At 37.6% G+C, this 12,651-nt stretch overlaps 1 protein-coding gene across 2 annotated transcripts in view; it reads left to right on the top strand.

The window, feature by feature from the left end:
* Window positions 1–12,651, top strand: part of med23 (mediator complex subunit 23) — a 106,402-nt gene that overhangs the window by 49,795 nt on the left and 43,956 nt on the right. For both annotated transcript variants that reach the window (XM_059981567.1, XM_059981566.1), the window contains exons 12-16: window positions 5,730–5,873; window positions 5,974–6,119; window positions 7,975–8,220; window positions 9,103–9,245; window positions 10,241–10,415. In XM_059981567.1, coding sequence (XP_059837550.1) covers window positions 5,730–5,873; window positions 5,974–6,119; window positions 7,975–8,220; window positions 9,103–9,245; window positions 10,241–10,415 — 854 coding nt within the window. The remainder of the gene's footprint in view (window positions 1–5,729; window positions 5,874–5,973; window positions 6,120–7,974; window positions 8,221–9,102; window positions 9,246–10,240; window positions 10,416–12,651) is intronic.

Raw genomic sequence — 12,651 nt, 5'->3', positions numbered from 1 at the left:
GATTTGCAGGCTTTGGAGAGATGCAGACAAGGTTTCCCAGAATGTTGCCTGAATTAGAGAATATGAGAATAGGAGCTTTAAGGAGAAGTTGGCTAAACTTGGATTGTTTTCTTTGGAGTGTTGAACTGAAGGACTACAGAAGTATATAAAATTATCAGAGGCGTAGACAGAGTGCTTAGCCTTTTTGCTATGGGAGAAAACAGTTTAGTTTTAAGGTGAGAAGGGAAAGGCTTAAAGGACATTCTTTAAAGGGTGTTTATGTCACAAGTTTTTAAAAGTGATATATAAATTGATAAAATTGATAAATTGGTTTATTATTGCATGTATGAAGGTACAGTAAAAAACTTGTTTTGTATCCTGTCCATGAAGATCAGTCCATTATAGTGGCACACTGAGTGGTGCAAGATAAAATATTAACAGTGCAGAATAAAGTGTTACATTAGAGAGAAAGTACAGCTCAGGTAGAAAGTAAGGTACAAGGTCACAACAAAATAGATTGTGAAGTCAAGTGTTGATCTTTTAGTATGAAGGAAATAGTCTTATAATAGCGAGGTACATGCTGTCTTTAAGCTGAGTGGCTGGAACACACTGCCAAGGGAAGTGTTGGAAGCTGATATGATGACAGACAGACAGACATACTTTATTGATCCCGAGGGAAATTGGGTTTCGTTACAGTCGCACCAACCAAGAATAGTGTAGAGATATAGCAATATAAACTATAAATAATTAAATAATAATAATGATAAGTGAATTATAACAAGTGGAAATAAGTCCACACTGACCCCTTGGATGGAAACGGGGATCACGGGTGCCTTAGCCCTCCTCAGGTCCACCACCAGCTCTTTAGTCTTTTTCACATTAAGCTGCAGATGACTCTGCTCACACCATGTGACAAAGTTTCCCACTGTAGCCCTGTACTCAGCCTCATCTCCCTTGCTGATGCATCCAACTATGGCAGAGTCATCAGAAAACTTCTGAAGATGGCAAGACTCTGTGTAGTAGTTGAAGTCTTTTGTGCAGAAGTTGATGGCAATGTTTATCAGGCATTTAGACAGATGCACAAACGTGCAGTGAATAGAAGGATTTAGATCACATGCAGGTAAATTTACAGTTAAAGTTCTCTCAGACATGGGCCAAAGGGCCTATTGCTTTATGGTTCCATGTTCTACAAAAAAGGCAGTAGGCAATTGCAGATAATTACAGTGGGAAAATGGCAAATATCACACCACTTTAAGAAAAGAGGAAGGCAACAGAAAGGAAATTATAGATCAGTTAGTGATTGGGAAGTTGAGTCAATTGTTCAGAATGAGGCGATGGAGTACTTGGTGACACAGGGCAGGATGGTACAAAGTCAGCATGGTTTCCTTCAGAGAAAGTCTTGCCTGATAAACTTATTGGAATTTTTGGAGGAGATGACAGGTAGGATAGATAAAGGGGATGCAGCGGATGTTGAATATTTGGTCTTTCAGAAGGCCTTTGACAAAGTGCCACATTTGAGGCTGCTTACGGAGTGTTACATTAGAAAGAAAGTACAGCTCAGGTAGAAAGTAAGGTACAAGGTCACAAAAAAATAGATTGTGAAGTCAAGTGTTGATCTTTTAGTATGAAGGAAATAGTCTTATAATAGCAAGGTTAAGAGCCCATGGTATTACAGGAAAGTTACTGGAATAGTTAGAGCATTGGCTGATTGGTAGGAGGCAAACAGTGTGAAGAAAGATCCTTTTCTGGTTGGCTGCTGGTGACTAGAGGTGTTCCACAGGGGTGTGTGTTGGGATGGCTTCTTTTTATGTTATAAGTCAATGACTTGGATGATGGAACTGATGGCTTTGTGGCCAAGTTTGCAGATGATATGAAGATGGGCAGAGAGGCAATTAGTTTTGAAGAAGGCCTTGGAGAATAGGCAAAGAAGTGGCAGATGGATACAGGTCAAGAAGTGTATAGTCATGCACTTCAATAGAAGAAATAAAAGCTTATAGACTATTTTCTAATGGAGAGAAAATTAGAATAACGTTAACCCTAACCCCAATGTGCAGAGAGGTGCGAAGGAACTTGGGAGTCCTCGTGCAAGATTCCTTAAGTGTTTATTTGCAGGCTGAGACAGTGGTGAGGAAGGTAAATGTGACATTAGCATTCATTGCAAAGACACTAGAAAGTACAAGCAAGGATGTAATGTTGTGGCTTTATAAAGCACTGGTGAGGCCTCACTTGGAGTATTATGAGAGGTTTAGGGCCCCTTATCGAAGAAAGGATACGTTGATATCGGAGAGGATTCAAAAGAAGTGCACGAAAATGATAAACACAAGAAAATCTGCAGATGCTGAAAAACCAAAGCAATACACACAAAATGCAGGAGGAACTCAGTCGGCCTGGCAGCATTTATGGAAAAGAGTAAACGGTCAACATTTTAGGCTGAGGCCATTCACCAGTCAATTCTCTTCCATAGATACTGCCTGACCTGCTGAACTCTTCCAGAATTTTGTGTGTGTCACGAAAATGATTTTGAATTGAGGATCATTGGGATATCTCTGGGCCTCTACTCACTGGAATTCAGAAGAATGAGTGGTGACCTCATTGAAACCTATCAAATGTTGAAAGGCCTCAATAGAGTGGATGTGGAGAGGACCTTTCCCATGGTGGGGAAGTCTGACCAGAGCACACAGCCTCAGAATAGAGGGGCATCCTTTTAGAATAGAGATGAGGAAGAATTTCTTTTGGAGGAATTCGTTGCCACAGGTGGCTGTGGAGGCCAAGTTATTGGGTACACTTAAGGCAGAAGCTGGTAGGTTTTTAATTAGTCAGGGCGTGAAGGGATATGGGGAGAAGGCAGGAGATTTGGGCTGAGAGGGAAAATAGATCAACCATGATGAAATGATGGAGCAAACTTAATAAGCCAAATGGCCCAATTCTGCTCCTATATCTTATGGTCTTATGATCTTATCCCCACGTTCAGTAATTTGCAATCTGTTTTGTTGCTTTGAAGTTGTGTGACTACACTGAAACTGCACACAACTTGATATAATTTTGGAAAGGCAATAAAGAACATCTTGACCTTTTTCCACAGTGAGGATATTATATGGAGACTTATTTCAGCAAGCAAAAGTCTTGATATGATTTTTTTTGGAGCAAGATCAGTTCTTCATCCTTCCTTTTAATTCCTCATTACAAGTGTTGAAGAACAGACTTATCACCCAATCTGGAATTTGGATCGAAAGAAGATGCTGAAATCTCTCTGATGTGTCTTTATGTAGCTTACCCAGGTGGGCACAGTATACTTGAAGATCATCACTTGGTATTTTTTCTTTCTCTTCTAACTCAGAGAGACTTGGAAATTGGAAAGATTGTGATGGCCAATGTTTGCACTTAACTTGGACAAAATTGTGGACACGTCTGTTTTGACTTTCATAAGATTCACGTTATTTCCTTGCAAATGAAGAATAATTTCATTAAATGTTATGAATAATTTGGACAAATAAGTAATGTCATACCTAACGTTCTTGAATTGATTACTGAATGAGGCATTCGAGTCTTCAAAGAATTATCAATTTCAAAAACACATAAAACCATCTCAAGTAATTTCCTTTTGAGAGCCATCTGACTTCTGTGTGCAACAGCAAGCATTCAAATCTGCTGCAACACACACAAAATGCTGGAGGAATTCAGCAGTCCAGGCAGCATCTATGGAAAAAAGTACAGTCGACGTTTCGGACCAAGACCCTTCGGCTGGACTGCCAGTGATGGAGGAGCTAGACTTCAATGTGGATGGTCCAGAGTTCGAATCTGGCCAAGTCCCAACCTGAACAGAAGCAGTATCTGCGTGGAAAAAAGGCCTGGTAATCTATCTTGCCACAAAAACCCTTTGGACACCTACACTATCCATAGGACCGCCGTGAGTCGACGATAACCTGACAGCACTCAACATTACAGTACTTTAGACCATATTCAAAACTGTTCCATCATTCTCAATACAAAGCTCTCAAAATTTGTGTAGCTGATCACTTAGGTAATTTGTGACAAGATGTTGTCTGTGAATTACACAATGAATGGTAAATATGTTAGGTACAGCCTTTTCAAGAAAGTAATAACCCCACAGTGGCGTCCTTTCATTGATGGTGCTCCCTCTGTTGCACAAGCAGGAATGTTGATGGGTGGAATGTTCTTCTCTTTGGAAAAATTGGTCAACAATCTGAAATATTGACTCCACCTTCATTTCTGTTTCTAGTCTCCTTGCAAATAACAACTCTTTGAACCATGCTTTCATCTTGTATGAAGTGAACATAACTAAAAAGCAATGATTTGTTTCCTGGCAAAGGTGACTCATCCAACTGCAGAGCAAATTCTATTGCCCTAAGTATGTTGCACAATGTTTCTTCCTTATTCTTAGACATTTCATCTATTTGTCTTTGAACAGAGTTGTTGCGGAATGGATTCGCTGTAATTATTTGGTCTGGTGATTTCTGCAAAACTGTACTCAGAATCTCCCTTACTGCTGGCAGAATCAGTTCTTCTCCAATTATATGGGACTTTCCCAGTTTAGCAAGGAGCAATGAAATGTTTTTATGAAGCATGTAAACCATCACTGTTTCATTGTGAAGTGTTGGCAAACATGTTTTAAGTGTTTTCCGTTTCTGAAAGTTATCACAAAGTGACTGAAAATAAGCTAAGTTCTTGTTTGCTTTATCAAAGTGTATTCTTCTCAAATGTTCAAGGAGCCTTCAAATGCAGTCAAGACCATTTGAAAGGGGACATTCTGAACTTTACCACATTGAATGCCATACCCTAATTCACAGGAATTTCATCACTGCATGACTGGAGTACAGGAATCGTAGAAGCTACGTAGTAGTGAATGGCAATAATGCGTGGGCTGGGCCTGGAAATAACACAATTACTTTAGTCCAGATTCCGCATGGTATGCCAAATTCAGAAGTGTCACATTCCTTTTCAGCAACTATAATGTTTTCCAGAAAATTCTAAGAGAGTGGTGAGTTAGCAAGAGATGATGTGATTTTTGAGGTACTAATGATTTAAATGCTTCTAACAAGTAATTAATTTTTTAAATTACACCTGTAATCATGCACCCCCCAATTCTACCAAGCACCCCCCACTGCTGCCTTTATCTTCATTGCCCCCTTAGAAATGCCCGTCACCCCTGCTGGAGGGGTCTGATATTCCACTGTTTGGGAACCACTAGTTTAGAGGGATATGGTCAAATGGGACTAGCTCAGGCAAGCAACTTTGTTGGCATGGGTGAGTTGGGCCAGAGAACAGAAAGTTGTGGGGTGTAGCCTTCAATCTTTAAAATGGACGACTTGAAATTGGAACAGAAAAAAAAGATCAATTTTACTTATATGAGATACTGAATTTATTACAATCAGTTAATTTTGATTTGCTTGGTCACATTTTGAGCTTTGTAGTCAATTTTGAAAACATGGAAGTGATGAAATGAAAGCTCACAATCACATCTATGATCAGCAAAATTGTGACTTTAATCTTAGATATATTGGGCAGGAGCTGAATGCATCCATTTTAGCCATTAAACACCCAAATCATCTTTTCCCCAAATCTTCCCAAAATCTAATTTCTCCCCTCTGCCATGCATCCTCATTTCAGAAACTTGCACACATAGGTGTTTGGCTGGTTCAACAATTACATCTTAAATCTGAATTTCTCTTTTTCAGCACTCGAAATATTAAACAATTTCTCTTTGCCCTTCTGTTGTCTTTATCTTTTAGCTGGCAGGCCGAGGTTTAATAAAAGGGCGAGACCATCTGATGTGGGTTTTATTACAGTTCATCTCTGGTAGTATTCAGAAGAATGCGCTGGCTGACTTCCTTCCAGTGATGAAGTTGTTTGACCTTCTGTACCCAGAGAAAGAAGTAGGATTTATGCATCAATTTACCAGTGCATTTATTTAAGTAAAGGATGAAGGTAGCTTTCTAGATTTTCATGTGTGCTTGTTTTTTTTTTCATTTGCAGTGTATTCCAGTACCTGACATTAGCAAACCACAGTCAACTCATGCTTTTGCTATGACTTGTATCTGGATACATCTCAACAGGAAGGCACAGAATGATAATTCCAAACTGCAGATACCCATCCCTCACTCTCTCAAACTCCACCATGAGTAAGCTGCTAAATAGAAAGTTTGTGTTTATTGTTTAGACAAGTGTCCCTAATATTTATAACAGCACACTGCCTGGAAGGCTGATGGCCCATTAATGCCTATGTAATGAATAAAACAGTTGGTCAGGTTATTTCTTATAATCTGTTATTCTGTGCAGTGTGTATTATAGCATGATAAAAATGCAATCAAAATTAGCTAGTTTAATGTATGGTGTTATCTTACTATCATTTAACTTACTATTAAAAAAGATGATTTTGAAAAGTAGAGATGACTGAAGAGTAAATATTAATAAGCAATGAAGAGATAAAGTCTATCTCTCATCCTCAAAAGGATGATGCAGTGCTTTTGAAGTAATTTTCCTTATATAGAACATTGAAATCGACAGCGCATTACAGACCTTTCGTCCCAAGGTGTCAACCATGTATCCTACTCTAGGAACTCCCTAGAATTTCCCTACCACATAGCTCTATACTTTTCTAAGCTCCGTGTATCTATCTAAGAGTCTCTTAAATGATTCAATGTATCCACCTCAACCACTGTCACTGGCAGTGCACCCATCACTCTGTGTGAAAAACTTGACTCTGGCATCCCCCTTGTTCTTACTTCCAAGCCATGGCCATCCAAATGATCAATGTCTCTTATCATCTTGTACATCTCTCTCAGGTCATCTTTCATCCTCCGTTGCTCCAAGGAGAAAAAGGCCAAGTTCACTCAACCTATTCTCATAAGGCATGCTCTCCAATCCAGGCAACGTTCTTGTAAATCTCCTCTGCACTTTCTCTATAGTATCCACATCCTTACTGTCATGAGGTGACCAGAAATGAACACAATACTCCAAATGGGGTCTAACTAAGGTCTTGTATAGCTGTAACATTACCTTATGACTCTTGAACTCAATCCCACAGTTGATGAAGGCCATCACACGATAAGCCTTCTTAACAACACTGTCAACCTGTGCAACAGCTTTGTGTGTCCCTTCACATTGCCAAGAGTTTTAACCATTAATATTATATTCTGTCTTCAAATTTGACCTACCGAAATGAACCACTTCATACTTATCTGGGTTGAAGTCCATCTGGCACTTCTCAGCTCAGTTCTGCATCGTATCAATGTCCTGCTGTAACCTCTGACCGGCCTCCACACTATCCACAACACCCCCAACCTTTGTGCCATCAGCAAACTTACTAACCCTTCTATGGACCACCACGCGTCACCATCCTCTATGCCGAAATAGAACCATCTACAACCACCCTTTGCCTTCTGTAGGCAAGCCAATTCTGGATCCACAAAGCAATGTTTCCTTGGATCCCTTGCCTCATTACTTTCTGGATGAGCCTTGCGTGGAGAACCTTATCAAGTGCCTTACTGAAATCCATATACACAACATCCCACAGCTCTACTTTCATCAATGTGTTCTTCTTACCTCCTCAAAGAATTCATTTAGGTTCGTAAGGCATGACCTGCCCTTGCCAATCCATGCTGGCTATCCCTAATCAGATTATGTCTCTCCAAATTATCATAAAATCCTGTCTCTCAGGATCTTCTCCAACAACTTGCCCACCACCGAAGTAAGACTCATTGGTCTATAATTTACTGTGTTATCGCTACTTCCTTTCTTGAACAAGGGAATAACATTTGTAACCTTCCAATCCTCTGGTGCTTCTCCAGTCCCTATTGATGATGCAAAGGTCATTGCCAGACGCTCAGCAATCTCCTCCCTCGTTTCTCACAGTAGCTTGGGGGATCGTCCTTGGAAAATAAAAATGCTCATTTCTCTTCATAAGAATCAATTCTCGATGTTTAATAAATAGACAAAAGTTAAGTAATTAATTGTGTTTAATTATTTCCAATGCAGGTTTTTACAACAAAGTTTGAGAAATAAAAGCCTACAGATGAATGATTACAAGATTGCCTTGCTGTGCAATGCTTATTCCACTAATTCCGAATACTTTACATTACCAATGGGAGTATTGGTTGAAACAATATATGGGAATGGAAGCCTGAGGATATCTCTTCCAGGAACAAATTGCACAGCTTCAGGGTCTATTACCCCCTTGCCTATGAACTTGCTGGATTCACTAACAGTTCATGCCAAAATGAGGTAGTGACTAGAATTAAATCCTAATCAACTACAGTGCAATATTTTTTTGTTGTTAAGGTTTATCATATTCATTGCTATTAATGCTCATTGTTATTAATCCTTAGTTGGGATATCTTAGTGTTAGAAAGAAACAGTTCTTAAAAGGATAAAGATTAGCTTTATTTGTCAAATACGTATTTATCAATATGCGAAGTATACAGTTAAAGGTGTAATTTGCATCAAATCAGATCAGTGAGGATTTGCTGGGGGCAGCCTGTAAGTGTCACCACACTTCTGACACCATCATAGTAGGCCCACAACTTACTAACCCTAACCAGTACATCTTTGGGAGGAAACCCATATGGTCACAGAGAGAACGTACAAAGTCCTTACAGACACCAGTGGGGATCGAACTTTGATCGGTAATACCTGGAACTTTGAAATGATAGTGCATGCTGCTACGCTACCATGCCGCCCCAAAATAAGGTTTGATTTAAAAAATACAACAAATTATTAGTGAAGTCAAATGACTGTCCAAGAGTAAATTGTTTTAATAGTGAAAAGCTTGGAGTATTAGGGGATGTATTTCCTATTTAAAAATGAATGTAGCCTGCAAAGAAATGAGTTACCTTAATGCCAGTTTTAAAGATGTTTCTTGGACTCAAACAATGTTAGTTTCAATTTAGTATTGCTTTATTTATTTTAGTATAAACACCATGATAGCTGATGATTTTATTACATTCCAGATAATTAGATTTATTTGTTCTGCCTGTCAAGCAATTAGTATTTTAATTACTTGTTTACGTGAATATCATTGTAGGCAATAAATAAAGAACATTAATGCTATTCTTTACCAAGATTTATGTAATATTTGAATGTTGATTTAAATATTCTGTCTTTCAGCCTCATTCACAGTATAGCTACAAGGGTGATCAAACTAGCTCATGCTAAATCAAGCCTAGCATTAGCTCCTGCTCTGGTAGAAACTTACAGTCGTCTTTTAGTTTATATGGAGATCGAATCCCTTGGAATTAAAGGTTTTATCAGTAAGTGTATAATTGAAGTCTAAAGTACTTTGAAGAGTAATGTTGCATGTTTTTAAGTTTATAAAGAAAGAACATTTTGAATTCATTGGGGCTAAGAGAGTAATATGGGCTGATGGAGGACTTGCAAAGTTTCTAAGCTTCGCTTATTTGAATTGGGACGGAGTCTTCCTCTAATCTACAAGTGTAAAATCTTGAGAATCAGTATAAAGCAGCAGATTTATTTCTCGGGCTTCTGTTGTCAAACTTATAGAAGAAAATCTTGTACTGTTCTCTGATTCTATGTAATGCTTTTAAATCATAAAGTTAATGTATTCATAGTCCACTTCCTGTAAATTTGACATTTTTGAAAATGTGGGACTCAGAGACCACACAATGGTATTTTGAGAAAATAATTATCTCAGTTCTCTGGTATCTGTAATTTTTGGATCATGTTGTGGGCAGAATAAAAATATGGATAAACTCCATATGTCAAAATATTCAGTGCTGCAAAGATGATGAAAAATTAGGATATTTTTCATCTTTACTTAAAATGGCAATAGTGTCTTGATAGTGCAATAATTTCTAGAACCTGTTTAGATCTACCGAAGTATAACACAATTCTTTCATGGATTGAGTTAAAATTAATTGTCTGGAATGTAGAGAATGGATTTAATAGAATAGAGTTAATTCATTCAAGCGTATGATGGCTATAGTTGTGCATATGTCAAAAAGTTCTTTCACAAAATTTAGAATGTTTCTGTTTTCTAGAATTGCCCTTTGTGATGCATACCAATATTTTGCTAGTTGTAACACAGTGCAGTGGAATTTTAACTAAATGTTAAAGATTCATTTGTACCATTAAGTAATTAAAAATGAGATTTCTTTAACATTATTACCACTCTTAAGTTCTGATCTTTCATCCTGGGGCATTGGGTTTAGCTCATTAAAAATACATATGTTTTTGAGGAAAATAAATTTCTCATTGTGCACAAATTTTAACTTCTTTTCCCCTTTAGGCCAGCTTTTACCAAATGTTTTCAAGTCACATGCCTGGGGGATCTTACACACTCTGCTGGAGATGTTTAGCTACCGCATGCATCATATCCAGCCCCACTACAGAGTACAACTATTAAGTCATCTTCATTCTTTGGCAGCAGTGCCACATACCAATCAGAATCAACTTCACCTATGGTAAGTTATTTAATATAATTAAGCTAGTATTTCAATACATGCTTCTTTAAATAGAAATAATATTGAGGTAGTGATGAGAATTCTCCAAAATTTAAAACCTTGCCTTTATTGAGTGGACTTTAATTGAAAAATTGAAGTTTTGACACACAAATGAGCCTGCACCTTATCTAGAGCTATCTTAGTTCAACATCCCTGTCTTCTTCCATAGCATTTTATATTCTCCATTTCAAATACTTTTCCAGTTGCCTTTTCAGTGATACAGTTCTGCCTCAATAGGGATCTGAAGTAAAACTTTCACATTTTGATTACTGATGGTATGAATCCTTTTTCCCCCACTTGACTATTATAAAAACTTATTGCTTTGTTGTAAATGCCTTAGTTAGTGGAGAAACTCTTTGCTACCTGTAACCTTCAGTAAGGGATTTTTTTCATCGTTTCAAATGTTTATGAAACTATCAGTTACAACCCTGTGCTTAAAATGTATATAGATTACCTTAGGTTAGATCATAAGGTATAGGAGAAGAATTAGGCCATTTGGCCCATTAAGTCGGCTCCACCATGTTATCATAGCTGATCCAGTTTTCTTCTCAGCCCCTTCCTAAACAAAGCTCCAGTGCTTAGTTTAAACTCTTGGAACTCTGAAGTAAAAATAGGAAATGCTGGAAATGTTTAGAAGGTTAGGGAACATTTCTGGAAATATAATGATGCTTTGTCTGAATTGGTTTAAGTATCTTGGAAACTGCTGATTTGGGATTTTCATGCACAACTGTGTATAGAGTTTATAGAGAACGGTGTGAAAAAACATCCAGTGACTGGCTGTTTGAGGGTGAAAATGCATTGTTAATCAGTGACATATTACAACAGTGGTGTGCAGAAAAGCATCTCTGAACACACAGCTCAACGAAGTGGATGGGCTACAACAGCAGAAGACTACAAACATACACTCATTGACCACTTTATTACCGACTAATGTGGCTACTGAGTGTTGCTGTTCAGTATAAGAATGGGATAAGCTCTGGTTGCTTTGGTTTGTAGCCATTTTCTGTAACCAATTACTTATGAGGGAAAATACATTCTGTTCATTTCCTTATCATTCAGGATGGCTTTTCAAACCCATCACAGGTCATTTTGAATAGCCATCTTGAATGAAGAGAAGGAAGTGGGGTCCTCCCCTCCATTGTCATTGATTTTCTTTAAATTTAGAACAATACAATTCATTTATATTTTCTTGTTTAATACACCATTTTTACGATCATTCACTTGAAATTTGGAAGACCGAAATAGGAATAATGTTCTGATGCTCTCCTCATTGAGTTTTGGGGAATTGGTGTAATTGTAATGTCTGCAATTTAAATTTACTGTTGAAATTACTGTTATACAAATGAGGTTGCAAATGAACAGAGAGAATTGCCACTACTAACTAAAGCTTTAACATATTATCTTTTGTATTTTTAGAAATAATCAGCAAGTTGCTACCTTTGTAGAAACTTTAACATAAATTTGGGTTTACTTCAATTAGAGATATTTCAAACATGAGCTATAAATTCTTATTGGGATTTTTTTGTCAGGGGATTTCTTATCCTCCATGTTAATCTGAACACCAAATCTTATTCCACAATGTTGAATAAGTTCTAATGCACATATATTTTCATTACTTTTCCACAAAAGTAGAAGTACATTTTTCTTGTCATAACTTTTGTTTCAAAAGGTCATATTTCATTCAAAGTTAATTAAAATCTTAAATGGCCAGAGGATGTGGCAAGCCTTCTTGAATCACTTTTTTTTTAAACCAAGTTGTTTGCCTGGTAATTTCAGTGGAAATTGGTGTGAAAATGGAGCACCTTGTAGGCTAGGTCAAAAAGAGATGACAGATATGCTTCCCCTAAGATATTAATAAATGAGTTAGGTTTTTAAAACAGTATGTTAGAAATTGGAATACTTCTTTTAGCTAATGTCATTTGTTTATTGGCACCCATTGTTTGTTTATTTGTGTGTGTATTTTACACACACACACACACACACACACACACACACACACACCCACACCAAGGTTGTGGTCCTCCTACTGGATTGTTTATGTTTATAGAGGTTTCTTTGCTTATGGAAGAATCTACTTAGAGAGAGATTATAATTGGCTTGTTGTGAGAGCTGACAAAATTGCTGAAGAGGGTTGGACGGTAGTTGTTCATAAATCTTATCTAGGAAGAGCTGGAATATGGAATTCTATGCAAGACTG

The sequence above is a fragment of the Hypanus sabinus genome, chromosome 10 (genome assembly GCF_030144855.1).
Source record: "Hypanus sabinus isolate sHypSab1 chromosome 10, sHypSab1.hap1, whole genome shotgun sequence".
In the NCBI taxonomy this organism is placed as follows: domain Eukaryota; kingdom Metazoa; phylum Chordata; class Chondrichthyes; order Myliobatiformes; family Dasyatidae; genus Hypanus; species Hypanus sabinus.
The sequence above is the reverse complement of the archived record's forward strand: the minus strand, read 5'-3'. Positions and strand labels throughout refer to the sequence as shown.